This window comes from Notolepis coatsorum (genome assembly GCF_963971535.1).
Source record: "Notolepis coatsorum genome assembly, chromosome: 17".
NCBI classification, from domain to species: Eukaryota; Metazoa; Chordata; class Actinopteri; order Aulopiformes; family Paralepididae; genus Notolepis; species Notolepis coatsorum.
This window is the reverse complement of record NC_140181.1, coordinates 35,118,977-35,139,968: the sequence shown is the minus strand read 5'-3', so window position 1 is coordinate 35,139,968 and position 20,992 is coordinate 35,118,977. Positions and strand designations below refer to the sequence as shown.

The following is a 20,992-nucleotide window of genomic DNA, read 5'->3' as shown; positions in this document are numbered from 1 at the left end:
TGTCTCTGTCTCTGTCTCTGTCTCTCTCCATCTTTCTCTGTCTATCGCTCCATCCCTCTCTCTTTTGGCAGATAAACGGTCTAATTATGATTATTTTGACGTCTCTGCACTGCAGCACCACAATACTTGCGTAGAAGTATGTCTCTGCCGCAGAGAGACACACAGACAGATGATTAGACAGACAGACAGATAATTAGACTGACAGAGGGAGACGGAGAGAAAGACAGACAGACAGATGATTAGACAGACAGACAAAGAGAGACAGACAGACAGACAGACAGATGATTAGACAGACAGACAGATAATTAGTAAGGTCCGTCCCTTTCTTAGAAAGTCACCCGAACTGACCAATCACAGGCCTGCTATCATTGAATCATTCTGCTTCCTGCAAACAAGTGTGTGTGTGGTAAGGTTTTTTTTTATCAACTTTTTCCAGCAGTCAACCCAGCGACCTCTCTCTCTCCTCTATCCTATCTCTCTCTGTCTCTCTCTCTCCTCTATCCTATCTCTCCTCTATCCTATCTCTCTCTCTCTCTCTCTCTCTCTCTCTCTCTCTCTCTCTCTCTCTCTGTGTCTTTCTCCCTGTCTTTCTCTCTCTGTGTCTTTCTCTCTGTCTTTCTCTCTGTCTCACACTCTATCGGCCTCTCTGTTTCTCGATCTCTGTCTCTATTTCTGTCTCTCTGTCTAGTTGTCTATCTCTATGTATATGTTTCTCTCTCTCTCTCACTCTGTATTTCGCTCTGTCTCTCTCCTCTCTTTATCTCTGTCTCTCTCTCTGTTAATAGTTGTGTATTACTGTCTTGTTAATAGTTGTGTATTACTGTCTGGTTATTAGTTGTGTATTAAATTCTAACCCGCACCAAACCCTGGCAGCACATCACCCCCACCCTCATCCACCTCCACTGGCTCCCCATCAAATCCTGCATCACCTACAAAACCCTCCTGCTCACCTACAAATCCCTCCACGCTCTGGCACCTCAGTACCTCACTGACCTCCTCCACCCCTACACTCAGTCACGGTCCCTCAGGGCTGTACAGTTTGCGAGGTTGTCGCAAATTGCCCCCTTAATTTGGCCTGTGCGAGTGGTAAATAATATTTGGGGTCAACCTTGCGAGTAGTGATTTCAACCGTTCATTCGCATTTCACTCCTAAATTAATCCATACAAATTGGATAAAAAAAATAGTAAAACATTAGCCTACAACCAGGGCTGTACAGTGCGACATAATGTCGCGGTGCTATGAAAAAATCTGTCAGCAATGAATTTACTGTGTAGTAATATTTGCGTGTATTGTGAAGTGAATCTGGGCCACGCTATTCTACTTGGTAGTTGTAGTCTATCGTGCGATTAAATACCATGTCTGCGTAGACTAGAGTCCATACATCCAACACCAAATCCCATAATTCCTAGCGAACAATCGAATCGAAACTGATTGTGGCCTATTGCAGCAGCATCGCCAAAGAAGAACTTCCTTTCAATAAGTTTAAGCCGCTAATTTTGCTCTGCAAGAAAAACGGAGCGGATATCAGTCCATCTTATGACAACCACGTCCGATGTGGAGAGATAAGAGACCATAGCCGATTAAATTAAGTCTGATCTGGCAGTGATGATTGACGGGGACACACTTCTAACGTTCAGCCATGCATTAGGTGAGTAGCCCACTATTAGGACGTGAAATACTGTCTACTTAAATTTCCCTCCGGGGATCAATAAAGTATGGTAAAATTACTGTTTATTTCTCGTTTTGCATAGTATTACATTCCTCTTCTATAAACAATCAAAGTCCTACCGTAAGAGCCTCATATGGGTCAATTAAACCTTTTTGATTAGAGTCTTTCCTTCAAGCTAAGTTGAACTGAACATTTCACTGTCAAAAGCGCAAACTTAAACAAGGTTGCGTCGCAACACAGTTTTCAAAATAAAGGTCACATATACAAATACCGTAGTAGGCCTCTCAATTCTTATAAAAAAAAGTCCCGGATATACATAAACATTAATTGGCAGATCTCTATAAACGGCAAACATAAACACATTGATCACTTTAGGTACACCCTGAAACCAGTAACATCACAAATATGAAGCGGGTAATTACCCATACAAATAATAAACCTTTCATGGGGTTATTTACAATAATAATAATTCATTTTATTTATAAAGCACTTTTCATTGTGAAACAAAGGTACCGGTATGCAGAGTTTCTTGTCCTCCTGATTAATGCAATGGTGTGTGTTGTGATGATCTCATTCAAGGAGCACTACAAGCGCGCACACACACACACAATTTGTTGTTTTTGTTCTATTAGTGATTTACACACTTTCTCAGTTGGTTCATTATAAAAGATACAAACCTGAAAACAAAAGCACTTAAATGTTAAATAAAAGGACCACAGTAATGAGGCAGGAGGAACATATTTTTTGCACTAATGGTAAATTGTTATTTAAAAATGTGCCCCTAAAAAATATTCTGTGCCCCTAAATTTCTCATTTAGGGGCAACTGTGCCCCTAGTGAAAAGGCTTAGCGTACAGCTCTGTCCCTGCGATCCACGGACACTGGTCAGCTCTCCATTCCCCGAACCAGACTATGGACCTTCGGGGACAGAGCTTTCAGTGTGGTAGCTCCCACCCTCTGGAACTCCCTCCCTGCAGAACTCCGCAACGCCCCAACTCTGGACTCATTCAAAAAAACTCCTCAAAACCTGCCTCTTCAACTTGGCCTTTAATCCCTAATTTCTCACTTTGTATGTTGTGTCTGTCCACTATGTTTGTTACTTTAGTTATCCCCCCCCCCCTATGTAAAGCGACCTTGGGTCTTCTGAAAGGCGCTATATAAAACGAAGTTATTATTATTAGTTTTATTATTATTCCTGTTTGGTAGGGCTGTCCCCGACTAGGGATTTGGATGGTCGACTATGATTGGCCAAAATTTGCCGTTAGTCGACTAAAAAAAAAAAAAAAAAAAAAAGTATAATATTCTAAATATTAAAAAAAAAATATATATCATAAATCAAATCAAATCAAATTTATTTATAGGGCCCCGACAACACACGTTAATGTCCCCATGGGCCGTACAGGTCTTCTTTAAACAAGTCAAGAAGACAACATAACAATAAGTCAAGAACAGAACAAGAACACCATAGGGTCCAAACATTTTTTAGATGAATGCAAATAAATGAAAGAATGCAAGCACTCCCAGACATACCCCACGCGAAGGTAAGGAAAAACTCACTAAAACCTAACAATAGGGAAAAAAGCTCCACAGGCAGTGTGGAGGAGAGAAACCTTAGAAGGGCCATTCAAGGGGGGATCTCCCTTCTTAGATGTTGGTGATAGTAGTGTTGCAGACGGACAGTTGGTAAGCATGCACTCATGTGTGTGGTGAAACACAGATGAGTGCATGCAATAGCAACTGTACATTTTGAAAAATTAAAGATAGAGCTAATAGCGATAGCAACTGAACATTTTGAAAGATTAAAGATAGAGTTGATAGCGGATCTATTTGAGGCACAAATATATAAAATTTAGATTTTTTTTTATCATTCCATTTGGGCTGTGGGGGGTGCTTAATGTCTGAAGGAGTCGACTGAAGGCTTCTTGTGCTCTGCAAAAGCATGCAATTGGTCCACTGATGGATACATCTTGATATTTGTCTAGTCTAGACTCTAGTGTGTTCATTAGATGGGTGAAATCCTCTTTCAGTGCCTCTGTGCCTGTTTTCGTAGGCAGTTAGCCTCTGGTATGCGTGCCATTAGCGTTAGCCACGCTTCTAGGCCTCTTTTATTTTGGAAAGAATGATCAAAAATATATATATATAAAAACTATAATATATATATATATTTTTTTATATATTCGACTAAGAGGTTGGCCAGTCGACTACAGCTCCTTTCGACCGATTAGTCGACTAATCGACTAATAGGGGTCAGCCCTATTGTCTGGTTAATAGTTAATAGTAATACTACTGTAGGTAGTATACACATTGCATTCCTGGTAGCATTGAGTCATACTCCAGTATCAGTATGATCAGACATATAAACTGTCTCCGGAGCTCGGACGCATCAGCACCCCTGAGAAACTCCACTGCAGACCTCTAGTGAACTGAGTTTGGTTGACTAGTGTCTGCAGTTCACTAGAGGTCTGCTCTCCTCCGGGGGATGTCATGTGAACTGCCCAGTACAACGGCCACCGATCAACTCCACTAGAGCAGTTGGGGGTGTCTTGCTCAAGGGCATTTCAGCTATGGTTGTTGAGGGAGATGCTGCCCAGATAGATGATGCGATCAGTGTGCGATCCATACCATGATTTTCGGGTGAGCTCCCGGGGGGGGGGGGGGGGGGACAGAAAAAAAAAATAGCTCAGAGCGCTTTTTCCTGGGTCTCGCGACTGCCGCAAAAACGCGAGGCGCGGCGCTGGGAAAAGGAACGCGCCGGCAGCGTATGTGGCATAGAAATGAATGACAGACAGGAGCTGACAACTCATAAACGTCCCCGGTCGACACGGGCCCTATTAGGCTATAGGTATGAACAGAGTCATAGAATATGACTCTGGGTATGAGTAACGTTACAGAACCACACATAGTCCACACCACACAGGTCTGCAGGCATGATGGAGACGCACATATTAAAATACACATGCTCAGATTAACCCCTCTGATCCAACACTAAAATTCACACACAACAGTCGTATTTACACATAAACACACGGATGAACCAATACCGAACAACAAGTCCACGACCAAACACATCGAGTCTAACATTATTATAGTAGTAGGCAAATGCAACATTATCGCCACCGACCTGATGGTGAAGATTTGCCCAATTCTCAAAATCTGTATGTGACAGAAGTAGTCCCTGCAGCAGGCTGCTTCGCATTCTTTGTAAAAGAAGGCTTACTTCTTTGATATTTCATTTAACTAAGTTTCGACATTACGCTTGTTTGATGAAGTTTGATTTGTGCCTGCAGGCTGCAGCGCCGCCACGCTCCGAATGGTAAACGCAAGAATAGCATGTTGCCATCTATTACGAGTAGGGTAAATCTGCAGTGCCGATATAGGGTATATCTGCAGTGCATATTTATGCTATTGTCTATTACAGTGAATTAGTGCGCAAATCATTAATGATACATCAAAATAGCATAATTTTATCATTATACACGATGATGATACAGAAAATTACAGAAAAATTAGAAATGCATGGCAAAAATAGCATTTATTTTCAGTAATTTAGAGACCCCCAGGGGAGCTTTAGAGACCCCCAAGGGAGCTGATGTCTGATCTAGGGGAGCTATAGCTCCCCCAGCTCCCCCCGTGGATCGCACCCTGGATGCGATGCCAACTGGTCTTACATAGAGTGCAGTGCCTGTGAACAGCCACTAGGGGCAGAATGTCTGCCAATGTCTGAGTGAGTTGTTCTTTGTTTGACCAGCAGACTGTTGACCTGAACACACTGTTGCTTCAACCATGTTCCTCTAACCATGTTCCTCTCAACTGATTCAGCTACAGCTCCCCCTACTGTGGTGGGGGGGGGGGGGGTTGTGTGTGTGTGTGTGTGTGTGTGTGTGTGTGTGTGTGTGTGTGTGTGTGTGTGTGTGTGTGTGTGTGTGTGTGTGTGTGTGTGTGTGTGTGTGTGGTGTGTGTGTGTGTGTGTGTGTGTGTGTGTGTGTGTGTGTGTGTGTGTGTGTGTATGTGTATGTGTATGTGTGTGTGTGTGTGCGCGCGCGCGCGCGTGCGAGAAATGTGGTGACTGACTGATAAAGTTCCAGAGAAGAGACCCGCCTGCATCACATGCACGTCTAGAGTCACGTGCGCAGTACGGTCTGCCTGCTAGCGGCTCCAGGGTCCTGTTGTCCTGTGTTTCTCATAGAAGCATTACACAGAAAGTATCATCAATAATGTCTAATTATGTTTATTTTGACAGATAAAAGTTTCTATGATTATTTTGACCGATACAATATCTAATTATGATTATTTTAACAGATACAATATATTATTATGATTATTTGACAGATACAATTTCTCATTTTGGATTATTTTTTACAGGTTAAATGTATGATTATTTTGACAGATAAAATGTCTAAATTAGGATTATTTTTGACAGATAAAATGTCTAATTAGGATTATTTTGACAGATACAATATCTAATTATGATTATTTTGACAAATAAAATGTCTAATTCTGATTATTTTGACAGATAAAATGTCTAATTATGATTCTTTCGGCAGATAAACTGTCTAATTATGATTATTTTGACAGATAAAATGTCTAATTATGATTATTACGGCAGATAAACTGTCTAATTATGATTATTTTGACGTCTGCAGCACCACAATACTTGTGTAGAAGTATGTCTCTGCCGCAGAGAGACAGACATACATACAGACAGACAGACAGACAGACAGACAGACAGACAGACAGACAGACAGACAGACAGACAGACAGATGATTAGACATACAGACAGACAGGTGGTTAGACAGACAGACCGACAGAGTACCTTCTCTCAGCTTCTCCAGTAAGGTCCGTCCCTTTCTTAGAAAGTCACCCGAACTGACCTCTCTTTTATCTATCCTCTTTATCCTCTCTTCACTCTTCACTCTTCTCTCTCCTATCTCTCCTCTTCTCTCTCCTATCTCTCCTCTTTCTCTTCTCTCTCCTTTCTACTTTTTATTTTGTATTTACTGTTCAGAGACTCACCCATTAATTTAATATTTTAGCCGATAGGCTATTATGAAGCGTGTGGTACCTGGAGCTTCCTGGAGACGTCTAGTTTCTAGTTAGATTCTACCTCCATCTTCATTCTGTAGAATTGATACAAGCTACTACAACCTCTGAAAGACAGTAGTGTGGGCCTTATCAGCACAGATACACATATACAGTAGGTGTTTTAGCATTAGCTAATGGTTGAGTCTAAACATTGAGTCTAAACATTGTCATTTGACCTCATGTCAAAAGACGGCTTTAATTCATCATGGCTCCAGTAGAATCCATACTTAGACTAGAGACAGACAGACAGACAGACAGACCGAGGCGCTATATAAATCCAAGGTATTATTATTATTATGACAACATGTGACTAAGGTCATATATTTTAGTTTTAGAAATCAGTAGACGTTTATCCTCTCTTCCTCCTACGAGTCACACAATCATGCATCAGTTAGTCCTGACATGGCGCCCTGACCTGGCCTTGCGTCTGACGTCAGTGTTCCGACCAGGGCCAACGGCTCCAGATGGTACACATCATCACTCCTGACCGCAACAACACCAGTTTACCATCCTACTCTAACTAAACAACAACTAATACATGGACACACACACACACACATGTATTAGATATGTCATAGATGAACATGAACTTAACTCTGCTGCAACGCCAGAACTCGTCATCATGATTGATTGATTGCTTGACTGATTGAAACCCTTTATTTTTCCCTGTAGGCAGATTCAGGTGTCCATAGCAACAACAGCATTAGAATAATAACATACAAGGCAAAATACATAGTAAAGAGCAAAAAATTAAAAAGAGAAAAAGAGTCCAGGTCAGATTGTTAGTTAATGGCATCAGATCTAGGCCTAACCAAAGCCTAAATGTAACCCTCAGGGACTAAAACACCAGGGCCCTGTTCCTCGTACGTGGCTAACTGAGTTAGCCGGATAATTTTCAGGATAACTTGACATAAGTCAGGCTTTTCGCTTCCACGAAGCAAGTTTGGCTAAATCACTATAGCAACATGTCCATCAATTTGAACCTGCTCCGGCGCAGGCTTACTTAAGTTAGCTGCATAAGCTTGCCACTCCCTCAGGAGAAAATGGCAGCTCACTTCCTCAGAGATCCCATTATACCATTCTGAATAATGTTTTTGTGCTTAGTTTTTCTAGAGGGGTCGCGAGCAGCCGCGGGGGGGTCACAAGATGATTTCCAGAATGTATTGATTTCATAGAATGTGTGAAATAGGCCTATAATTAAAAACAATTAAAATACATTAAACTGGTCAAAGAAATGCTTTTGAAATCTAAAATAATAGACCTAAAATGCTGATAATAAATTATATTCAGCCTATGGATTTCCTACATACTGCACGTCAGAGCTGCGGCGTGTGCGACACCTGTTTGAGCTGCGGGATGAGGCACGCTTGTCGCTCCGCTGACGGGAGAATGCATCCCAGCTCGCTGCCCACTCGAGCTCTGCAGTAGAAATGGGACGGATTTATTTGTTTTCAGAGCTTGATGAATTTATGGAGGAAAATTACCACAGTGAAGATGTCTATAACTCATCTCCAAGCCCTTCTTGAACAGTTTAAAAAGTATTTAAAATCGAGCAACGAACCTTAAAGGAAAACTCCAACATTTTGGGAAATTACCTTATTTAACATCTTCCCTGGAGTTAGACAAGAAGATGCATACCTTTTGAAGTTTATGGATACCATGACTTAAAATCCTCTTACCTTGACTATTAAAAGCCTCCCCAATTTAGAAAACAGTATTCCAATGGCTGGTCTTGATAGACTGCTAGCTAACGGAGCTAACCTGACACTAAAGCTAACCGGACACTAAAGCAAATATAATGACTTCCTTTCTGGGGGGTTTCAAAATAAAAGAGCGACGTCTATAGCAGCGGAATACGTTTATTTTGTACATTATCTAACATTAACACGAACCTAAACTAACTTTAGGTTAGTTGTTGTAACGTTAGTTTAGGTTCATGTTAACGTTAGATAATGTAAAAAATAAACGTATTCTGCTGCTATAGACGTCGCTCTTTTATTTTGAAACCCCCCAGAAAGGAAGTCATTGCTCTCGTTATCTGCTTGACTGTCCGGTTGCTGGTTAGCTCCGTTAGCTAGCAGTCTATCAATACCAGCCATTGGAATACTGTTTTCTAAATTGGGGAGGCTTTTAATCGTCAAGGTAAGAGGATTTTAAGTCATGGTATCCATAAACTTCAATCGGTTCGGATCCTTTGAATGAATGAGTGTCAACAAACACGGCTTCACGTAGAAATCACTGACTGCGCCCAGAGACGAAGTGGTTAGGCAAAAAATAGTTCCGAGTATATTTTCTAAAACGTAATTGTCTAATTCAATTATTTTTTATTTCTCCACGTGGTAAATACACAGGTCACAACATGTTTACAGGAACGTTTTGGAGTTGTATTTGGAGTGTATTTCGTGACTGTAGGGCACTGTAGGGAACGTCAGGCTCTAACTCCGCCCCACTTCCAGTGATGAAGCTAAGCTACGCTAACGGAGTGACTGTTCCCTAAGCCTAATGCATGCACAGAGACAAAAAAGGTATGTATCTTCTTGTCTAACTCCAGGGAAGATGTTAAATAAGCTAATTTCCCAAAATGTTGGAGTTTTCCTTTAAAAACTGTTTCAGTCCAAGCCACTGGCTGATTTCTGGATATCAATTGAGGGGGAATACGCACAGCTATCCGCCATTTGGATCTACCTACCTATGTGAAAAAACATTATCTGCACTGACTTATATAACAAAATAAGTACAGATCACGTCTGAATGTGGAGGATGATCTCTGAGTCGCTGTCTCCAAAATTAAACCCAGACTGGACTTGTTGTGCGTCAAGCATAGTGCCCATCCATCTCATTAGGTGAGTTGAACATTAGCCTTCTAAATGAAATGCGCTATATGTATTCATTTTATGGTTGTTTGATTATTGTGTTGTTTTGTGTAGTTATTGTGAGTGTTAAAAGCCTCCAATGCTTATTAGTGCGTGACTGCGTGTGAACATTTGCATGTTTCAACAACCTCCTATAATAGCGGGGGTCGCGGCTCTCTGACACCGTTATTTTTGGGGTCGCGGCCTGAAAACTTTGGGAACCATGTAGTTATATAGTACATGATACCTAAGCGCATACAGTACATATATGTCCTCATAAGTATCTATTAATTCGTATCAATTAGATACTCTTTGGGCTTGTTTTTATCTACTTATTCTGAAAGTTGAAATAATTATTTTCGCTAGCAAGATCTCATTTGATTATTCATTCCATTAAGCCTACTGCCAGCAGGCACATTTAAAGAAATATAATCTGATTGATTGGGGTAATGAGGCACTTCAAATTAGCCTATAGATGGGGTGCCCCAGTGGCGAACCACATAACGCGCTGAGTCGAACGATTCCCGAACCCGTAGTTATTTGTCGAATGTCTTCCCCCCACTCTGTCTCCCGTTTCACCTCTCTCTCTCTCTCTCTCTCTCTATTGGACTGCCCAGTAGAATAAAGCGATAAATGCAAAAAAATTTATCTTAAAAAAAAAAATAATAAAATTTGCCTATAGATATGCATTTAACTTGTCCACGATATTTTCCTGTTAGAAAATCATGGTTTCTGCGATCGACCCCTCCCACTTTTGAACTAGGATGGCCATGCGCAATTATCCTGATTACTGAAGTCTGGTTCGAATTAACAAGATTGTTTGAGCCCGAATCAGCCTTTGAGAAACCGAGATAGCCTGACATCAATCATCGGGTTAATTTAAGCTGGCTAATAGGACTTTTGATCGATTTAGTTGAACCAGGTACGAGGAACAGGGCCCAGATATAAAACACTAGCTCCTCCTTTTCCGAACAGAGAGCGAGAGAGATGGAGAGATATGTGCCTGGAACAGTGGAAAGCAGAGATGAGGTGTTGGGGTTTTTCTGTTACTCACGCACACAGTAAACACAGAGCTGGGGATATCCCCTGTATCACTCCTACACACCTGCTGACTCTGGCAGCTATCCACTCAACCCTGTGTGTGTTCTTTTTATGTAAAACAGGGGGAATCCAGAAGTGCTGGATTATAGTCAGAACTATAACCCTACCCTCCCTGGTGAATGTCTGACAGACGGTTTATTCTAGATGTTAATCAGGACTGTTCATTTATTCTCTAATGTCTGACAGACGGTTTATTCTAGATGTTAATCAGGACTGTTCATTTATTCTCTAATGTCTGACAGATGGTTTATTCTAGATGTTAATCAGGACTGTTCATTTATTCTCTAGTAATGTGAAAGTGCATAATAACACCAGAGGTGTCACTGGTCCCCCACGTCTGGCCCACTTGCATTTCTGCATTGACCTTGCTCTCGTATGGAGAAGAAATTGGCAAAAAGGTTGCATGGAAACCCTGAAAACACCACAGCTAAAGAACCATGGAAACCCTGAAAACACCACAGCTAAAGAACCATGGAAACCCTGAAAACACCGCAGCTAAAGAACCAACCCTGAAAACACCAAGTTTCAAGTTTCAAGTTCAAGTTTCTTTAATAGTTGTCATACAGAAGTACAGAATACTTTCATACAAAATGCTTCTTACTGTTACGCTCCAGAGACTGTGCTAGACAAGATAGTATCAAATAACATAGTATAGCATGTAAATTAGAAGTAGAAAATGAGGTCACAGTGTTCAGTATAGACATATGTACAATGTTCGATGCAGAATAGACGTAACTGAGTTACCATATAATATACAATACTATGCAGTGTACTAATATACAATACTATATAGTGCAAGGCAGAAATGGGATGAGGTACAATTTAGGTACAATTTACAGTAAGGTGTACGAGTTGTAGTGCAATCCTTCATCAATAAATATAAAGTGTGGGGAGTGGGTGCTTACAGTGTGTTTGTTTAAAGTGAGTGTGTGCTATAAAGTGTGTGGAGTGGGTGCTACAGTGTGTTTGTTTAAAGTGAGTGTGTGCGTGTGGATGTGTGTGCTATGTGCGTTTGATGGTTGTTGTTGTGTAGTGTTCATTGTTCGTTGAGCAGCCTGATGGCCTGGGGATAGAAGCTTCTTCTGAGTCTTTCTGTGCTCGCCTTGAGACTCCGGTATCGCTTGCCTGACCGCAGCAGTTCAAAGAGGCAGTTGTTCGGGTGACTGGAGTCTTTAATGATTCTCTTAGCCTTGCCCCTGCACCGCTTGTTGTAAATGTTCTGGAGGGTGGGGAGCCCCCCTCCAATTGTGCGTTCGGCTGAACGTGTCACTCTTTGTAGTCTGCTTCTGTCTTGTGCAGTGCTATTCCCAAACCAGGAGGTGATGTTGCCGGTCAAGATGCTCTCTATTGTACATGAGTAGAAGTTCTTAAGGATCTTCTGACTGACTTGGAACTTCCTTAGGCGCCTGAGGAAGTAGAGGCGTTGTCGTGCCTTCTTCACAACACTGTCAATGTGTGTGGTCCATGTCAAGTCCTCGGATATGTAGGCTCCGAGGTACTTAAAGCTGTTGACTCTCTCAACCGGTGCCCCGTCGATGCTGAGGGGGCTGTAGTCCTTGACCCCCGACCTCCTGAAGTCCACAATCATCTCCTTTGTTTTGCTGACGTTCAGGGAGAGGCTGTTTTCCTGGCACCATCCCGCCAGGACCTTGACCTCTTACAGGTAGGCCCTCTCGTCGTTGGCAGAGATCAGGCCCACCACCACTGTGTCGTCAGCAAATTTGATGATTGTGTTGCTACTCCGCTGAGCCACACAGTCGTGTGTGTACAGGGAGTAGAGGAGGGGACTCAGAACACAGCCCTGGGGGGCCCCTATGTTGAGGGTGATGGATGAGGAGGTGCAGTTGCCTGCTCTCACCACCTGGGGTCTGCCCGTCAGGAAGTCCAAGACCCACTGGCAGAGGTCATAGTTCAAGCCCAGGTTCCTGAGCTTGGCTATGAGTATGGAGGGGACTATGGTATTGAATGCCGAGCTGTAGTCGATGAATAGCATTCTCACATAGTTCCCCTTCCTCTTGTCCAGGTGTGATGCTGCTGTGTGCAGCACATGGGCTATGGCGTCCTCCGTGGACCTGTTGGGGCGGTATGCAAATTGCAGGGGGTCCATGTTGATGGGGAGGGAGGAGCAGATGTAGCCCTTTACTAGCTTCTCAAAGCACTTCATGGCTATGGAGGTGAGAGCTACAGGGCGGTAGTCGTTGAGGCAAGCAGGCTTGGATTTCTTGGGTACAGGGATAATAGTGGACTTCTTCAGGCAGGTGGGGATGACAGCCTGTTCTAAGGACCGGTTAAATATGTCAGTGAATACCGGGGCCAGTTGGTCGGCACAGACTTTTAGGACGCGGCCGGGGATGCCGTCCGGTCCTGCTGCCTTCCTGATATTCACTTTTTTAAAGGTCCGCCTCACCTCATGCTCTGTTTCCCTGAACACTGAGTCTCCATCAGCAGCAGACCCCCCCCCCCCCCCCCCCCCAATTGCCGTGGCTTGTGGGCTGTTGTTGTTATTACCAGCATCAAACCTCGCATAGAAGGTATTGAGGTCATTTGCTAAGGAGATGTCACTGTTCAGTTTGAGGGAGGTGCCTTTGTAGTCCGTCATCGTTTTGAGCCCCTGCCACATAGCTCTGGAGTCAGCCTGTTCAAACTGGAGTTCAATTTTATCCCTGTAGCGCCGTTTGGCCTCTGTCACTGTCCTCCTTACGTTGTATCGCGCCACCTTGTGGTCATTCATGTTGCCTGCCACCAGGCCGTCGTTGTATGCTTTGGTGCGCGCTAAAGCACAGCTAAAGAACCATGGAAACCCTGAAAACACCACAGCTAAAGAACCATGGAAACTCTGAAAACACCACAGCTAAAGAACCCTGGAAACCCTGAAAACACCACAGCTAAAGAACCATGGAAACCCTGAAAACACCACAGCTAAAGAACCAACCCTGAAAACACCACAGCTAAAGAACCAACCCTGAAAACACCACAGCTAAAGAACCTATGTGGAAGTCTATATGTGCCTTTAGAGCTTTGATATACATGTCTATATGTGCCTTTAGAGCTTTGATCTATATGTGCCTTTAGAGCTTTGATATACAAGTCTATATGTGCCTTTAGAGCTTTGATATACATGTCTATATGTGCCTTTAGAGCTTTGCTATACATGTCTATATGTGCCTTTAGAGCTTTGATATACTTGTCTATATGTGCCTTTAGAGCTTTGATCTATATGCTCTTTAGAGCTTTGATATACATGTCTATATGTGCCTTTAGAGCTTTGATATACATGTCTATATGTGCCTTTAGAGCTTTGCTATACATGTCTATATGTGCCTTTAGAGCTTTGATATACTTGTCTATATGTGCCTTTAGAGCTTTGATCTATATGCTCTTTAGAGCTTTGATATACAAGTCTATATGTGCCTTTAGAGCTTTGATATACATGTCTATATGTGCCTTTAGAGCTTTGCTATACATGTCTATATGTGCCTTTAGAGCTTTGATATACTTGTCTATATGTGCCTTTAGAGCTTTGATCTATATGCTCTTTAGAGCTTTGATATACATGTCTATATGTGCCTTTAGAGCTTTGATCTATATGCTCTTTAGAGCTTTGATATACTGGTCTATATGCTCTTTAGAGCTTTGATATACTGGTCTATATGCTCTTTAGAGCTTTGATATACTTGTCTATATGTGCCTTTAGAGCTTTGATCTATATGTGCCTTTAGAGCTTTGATATACATGTCTATATGTGCCTTTAGAGCAGGGGTCTCAAACTCAATTTACCTGGGGGCCGCTGGAGGTAGAGTCTGGGTGAGGCTGGGCCGCATCAAATATTCCACACAAAAAGGGTTTCAAGTATTTATTTTTATGGAAATGTATGGTTGAAACATGCAAACGTTCAAACGCACACACACTAATAAGCATTGGAGGCTTTTAACCAGGGCCAGACTGGGGAAATCATTCAGGCCAGGAAATATAGTGCGAAATATAGCCCCAGTCAGGCCACTTTTTAAGCGGGGGGTCCCCCACCAGGAGATTTTGTGTTACAAAGACTTCATTTCCTGCATTCTGGGGACATGCGTTGCTATTCCTAGCACTATTTGGGCAACTTTACACAATTCCTGTGAGTCTATTGAAGACATCTGTAAGGTTTTTTTTTCAAAAAAATGCATTGTTTTATATTTCTAATTAAGTACTCAAAACCATCATTTTTCAGCTTCAAGATTTCAGGCTGTTATGGCCTGGCTCCGCCCATAAGCACTTTGAGTGACAGTCAGTCCACACAGTCTGCGACTGGTAGACAGAGGGAGAGGGAGTGGGAGAGAGAGAGGGAGGGAGGGAGAGGGAGGGAGAGGGAGGGAGAGGGAGAGAGAGAGGGAGAGAGAGAGGGAGAGAGAGAGAGAGAGGGAGAGGGAGTGGGAGAGAGGGAGAGAGAGAGAGAGAGGGAGGGGGAGGGAGAGGGAGGGAGAGAGAGGGAGGGAGAGAGAGAGGGAGAGAGAGAGAGAGAGAGAGAGGCCGTTATTGATAAGGCCCCCTCTCTCTCCATCTCGGGTGTACCGCGCGGCAGCTTGTGGGGGGGGGGGGGGGGGCTCCCTTCCTCCCTCTCTCTTCCTTTTTTTCCCTCCCTCACTCTCCCGTTTGGAGGTGTGTGCCGCGCGGCAGGTCCCCCCCCCCCCCCCCCCCCAGTGCTCCCGAATGCTCTCTATCTCTCTCTCTCTCTCTCCCTCCAGAGTGCATGCAGAGTATGAGGAAGTGGTTTCCACTCGCTGTGTACAGTCAGTCTAGGTAGATTGTGGGCGGGCATTAGCTACAACCACAGAGCCAATCACATCACTGTCTGCTACCCAGAGCCTGAGTAACGTCACGCAGGCCTTCAAATCAGGATGGCCTAATTTACTGGAGCAGGAAATGATCTGAGCTGAATCAGAGCAAGCCGCCAATATGGTATTTAGACACTAAAACACATTGATACTAACTCCTATTACTATAATACAATGCTAGAGACTGAAAAATGACATTTATAATGCATGTCACCTTTAAATGCCAGTGTTTGTGATGACATGACTGCACAAAAAAAATTTTAAAATAAAAAAAAATAGTTTTGGAAATCATCTGGGGGGCCGCAAAATATCATCCAGCGGGCCGCAATTGGCCCGCGGGCCGTGAGTTTGAGACCCCTGCTTTAGAGCTTTGATATACATGTATATATGTGCCTTTAGAGCTTTGATATACTTGTCTATATGTGCCTTTGATATACTTGTCTATATGTGCCTTTGATATACTTGTCTATATGTGCCTTTGATATACTTGTCTATATGCTCTTTAGAGCTTTGATATACTTGTCTATGTGACCTTAGAGCTTTGATATACTGGTATATATGCTCTTTAGAGCTTTGATATACTTGTCTATATGCTCTTTAGAGCTTTGATATACTTGTCTATATGTCACTTTAGAGCTTTGATATACTGGTCTATATGCTCTTTAGAGCTTTGATATACTGGTCTATATGCTCTTTAGAGCTTTGATATACTTGTCTATATGTCACTTTAGAGCTTTGATATACTGGTCTATATGCTCTTTAGAGCTTTGATATACTTGTCTATATGTGACTTTAGAGCTTTGATATACTTGTCTATATGTGCCTTTAGATCATTTATATACTTGTCTATATGTGCCTTTAGATCTTTTATATACTTCTCTATATGTGACTTTAGAGCTTTTATATACTTCTCTATATGTGACTTTAGAGCTTTGATATACTTCTCTATATGTGACTTTAGAGCTTTGATATACTTCTCTATATGTGACTTTAGAGCTTTGATATACTTTACATTTTAAATTTTTGTCATTTAGCTGACGCTTTTATCCAAAGTAACTTACAAGTTCTGTACGACAAGTCAGCAGGAAGGGTACAACTCTTTCAGCTGAGTAACGCCCCCCTCCCCCCTTCCTGCACCCTCTCCTTCCTGTCTTCACCCTACCTGGTCATCCCTTCCCCCGCCCCCTCCCCTCTTCACAAAATAGTTGGGGTCCGGTCGGGGACTCAATTCTCCTGGCCAGAGAATGTCAAGTCCTCCAACTCCTAAACTAATTTGTATTCCATTTACCATGTTTTAGCAAATACATTTGTATCAACCAAGATGATTTGACCAATCACATTCTTAACCCCTCCGGTTTCCTTATCTTTGATATAGAGCTTTGATACAACCCTATGTATCCTGAGTAGTGATGCACCCATCTGAAAATTGTGGCCGATACCGATATTAATATTGCTGTTCTGGTCGATACCGATATTTACCGATGTCGATATCTCTGTATAGAAAACACTTTTTTATGACAATCAAATAAAGAGCTATTTTCCAAAACGCTTTTTTTTTTTTTTTTGTAACTTATTTTCAGAAATTACAGATTTTTTTTTTTTTTTTTTTTTTTTATCGGCCCATATCGGCCCTATCTTGATATCGGACCGATACCGATGTGTAAAAAAACTGCCATATCGGCCGATATTATATCGGCGGCCGATATATCGTGCATCACTAATCCTGAGTATTGGTCGTGATGTTCTTTTTAATCCTCCAGGTACACGCCAAGAACGCAGGCCAGTATGTGAACAACTTGTGTGTTACCCATCTTTAAAATCTAAGCCTTTAGACTAGGGATAGAACCTGTGACCCTTTGGTTACATGACAGTCTCTCTGACCACCAGGCCACCATCTGTCAGTTTGACATGTAGTCTTCCAGTACATGTCTCTCAATAGGCCTGTACCCCCCTCCCCTTGGTTGTCGTTAATGAGAAGGACCTAGCCTAGACCACAGGTTCTCACTCCACACACACACACACACACACACACACACACACACACACACACACAACACACAACACACATACATTTCACATTTGACCAGTTCTGCTACTGAGAAACATGAAGTGGGAAGTCGGAGAGGTTCTGAGAATTGACGCGGCAATGCACCATGTGACTTACTGGAAGACAAACGGTGTCACTGCTCATTTACATACTGCTACTTCACCATCCAGAGAGGAAGTGTATGTGTGTTTAACCTACTTTGCTACGTGCATGTCTTGTGTACATTTTTGGGTATATTGCTAATTTGTTTGCTTGTTTTGCGAGTGTGTGTGTGTGTAGGTATTTGATTGTGTGTGTGTTTTGGGTGCTGGTTTCTGTGTGTGTGTGTATTTAATTATGTTTGTGTGTGTTGTGTACTGGTGTGTGTTTGTGACATCAGGAGTTGATGGCAGAACAAGTCGTTTTGTCCTGGTTGTCAACAAGTATGTGATGCATGCATACAGACAGACAGACAGACAGACAGACAGACAGACAGATAAATAGACAAGTGTGTTTACAATTTACAATGGGGCGACAGTGGCTCAGGAGGTAGAGCGGTCATCTGACTGGTAATCAGAAGGTTCCCGGTTCCATTCCGGCTCCTCCCGGCAGCATTTCGAAGTGTCCTTGAGCAAGACACTGCTCCCAATGAGCAGGTTGGCACCTTGCATGGTTGCCTCCACCATCGGTGTGTGAATGTAAGGCATAAGTTGTAAAGCACAATCATTCTGACACCTCACTGTTTATAGAGGAGGGGGGAGATGAGGAGGAGGAAGAGCTGTTATTGAGTCATCTAGTTGTCCTGAGCACCTGCCCATGAAAATGTCTGGGAAGGCTGCAGCACACAGGGAAAACACCTAGATACACACACACACACACACACACACGCACACACACACAAGAGATGATTGCACTTAACTTTCATGCAAATCAACTTGAGACTTTACTTGAGACTTGTACCCAAGCAACTTCAGACAAGATTAGGGACTTGTGAACAATGTAAGAAATTGTAAGAAAAGCATTTTATTTTGAACTTCGAACATTAAAAAAAAATCGAAGTGTAAAAAAAAAAAAGAACTTTTTCTTTTGTGCCTCAAATACATCTCCAAGGGAATATCCCTTGGAGTTGTACACGACGGCGACGCCACACAAAACGTTAATAAGGCTATGCCTATGCTGCTATGACTAATGTGTTACCAAGTTGGCTAATTTAATTGTAATCATCTGCTTTTGTAGGTGCATTGTCTGATATAATTATAAATTAAATATAATATTATTGTTTGCTTGATAGACGAAGGTTGCAACATAATTATGTAATGTCATGTCGTTGGCTGTGAGAGCAGCCCCACTGCACCCAGGCAGCGCTGCCGAGTGAAACCTTGTTGGCTGCGTCACAGTCACGAAAGGGGCTACTTAATTAATAATTCAATCCACTTTATTTATAGAGCACATTTAAAAACAACAAAGTTTACCAAACTGCTGTACAAGTCCCACAACATAAGATAAAAAATAAAAATGTATTATAATTAATATATATATATATTTCTTTTCTCGAAGCTTCAAATTAAAATCGAAGCTTGGCCCCAAAGCTTCGATTGCCAAAAAAAGCTTCGAAGGTCAGCCCTAGATGTCACTGAGAGAACCCTCCAATCTGTGATGTCACTGAGAGAACCCTCTAATCTGTGATGTCACTGAGAGAACCCTCTAATCTGTGATGTCACTGAGAGAACCCTCTAATCTGTGATGTCACTGAGAGAACCCTCCAATCTGTGATGTCACTGGGATGTCAAATGTGGGGCCGCTCCATAGACAATGGATGAGACCATAACATGTTTCTGTGATCCCAATGAGACATCCTGGCAGGGCTAGAATATAAAGCTTGTTTGGGTGTAAGAACACAGGAACTTGGTAGGGCTGACGCCCCAATGACATTGTTCAGGGTTCGGACATTTTCTTTTCGTTGGTGTTTCCAAACGAGGCAGCGAAGTGAAGTGTTCTGTGGTGATGTAATCACAATGGCAGCTCTGCTCACTGCTTCTGCGTTAAACTCACCATTTAACTCTGAAATGTATGATATAAGCTAATATTAAGCTATTGAATCATTTTACAAGTACCTTAGGAGCTCAACAGTGCAATTGTTTATAACCCAGGAATTATTATGCTAATTAAATAGTGTTGATGGCAGACAGGTGACGTGTGTAATGTTATTCCAACAAAAGTCACCTAGCGTTACAATTATTCTGTCAGCCTCCTGGTAAGTGAGGGTCATTATATTAGCTTATTATATAGGCTAACTCTTACCTGTCCGATGCAAAGATGAAATGCCACTCTAACAACTAGCCGCAACTTCAGCGTATCCTTCTGTATCAATAGTAATAATTAACGTTACATGCCCTCCACTCCGTTTGCACTGCAGCATCCCTCTCCTCATGGAACGGCAGATTTCTTGAGAAACGAAGTGTTTTGTAACAGCCAGGATGTCCAAGTGTTTGGGTCCATGATCATGTAGCACACGCTAGCCATAACTTGCATGTCCGTCTATCAAAAGTTTATGTAGTGTTTTCCTGGCACACACACACACACACACACACACACACACACACACACACACACACACACACGGACGCAAAGTAAACACACACACGCGCCTCACAGTCAGAGAAAACACACAATGAACAAACAGAATAATCATTTAGCCAAACGATCTACACACAGTAATACTCATTTTAAAATGAATCATCCGAATCCTGCACCGATATATCAGCAAATAGACAATATGGACAATATTCACACTTCTCAGCACAGTGGAAAGACAACCTAATATATTCTGTCTCTGTCTCTGTATGTCTGTCTTTCTCTCTCTAGCTGACCAGGTGTATGGAGACCAAGACATGCATGAAGTGGTCCGTAAACATTGCATGGATTACCTGGTAAGTGTCCTCCTGTGTAGCAGACCACTGGTTCTCAGCGTGGGGGTTTTCACAATACCAAACATTTTGTTTAGATACTATACCAATATGAATTTCGATACTTTTCGATACTTTCCCTCAAAATCAGGGAAACACTCTCAGATGTCATTATTGTTCTTTATTTTAAAACACAACAATGAACAATGACAAGAATAAATAAATTAAATGAAAAGCAATGGCATTCAAAATGCTGGAGAACTTTTTTTGCACTCAAAACAGTTGCTGTACAAGGTTTCTGAACCCAGCTTTCTCAACTGTATATATATTGGAACTTGGTCCATACAGATGAACTCTGCGACTGCCCTGTTGAGCCTTTTAGCATCTTTGGACTCATTTGTGTACTTAATATGCTGCTCAAAAAAAGCTGGGAGGTTAGGTTGCTTCTGAGTGGGGGGAGTCACTCTGTGAGCCAAATGCAGCAGACTTCTGTAGTTAAAAAAAATTCAAGGGGTAGAAAAAGTATGGTTGTATTATTATT

The 20,992-nt window shown here is 42.3% G+C and overlaps 1 protein-coding gene across 4 annotated transcripts in view; it reads left to right on the top strand.

Annotated features, from left to right (window-relative positions):
* Nucleotides 1-20,992, top strand: part of otud5a (OTU deubiquitinase 5a) — an 81,020-nt gene that overhangs the window by 47,531 nt on the left and 12,497 nt on the right. For all 4 annotated transcript variants that reach the window (XM_084334205.1, XM_084334206.1, XM_084334203.1 and 1 more), the window contains exon 3: nt 20,411-20,475. In XM_084334205.1, the coding sequence (XP_084190331.1) occupies nt 20,411-20,475 (65 nt within the window). The remainder of the gene's footprint in view (nt 1-20,410; nt 20,476-20,992) is intronic.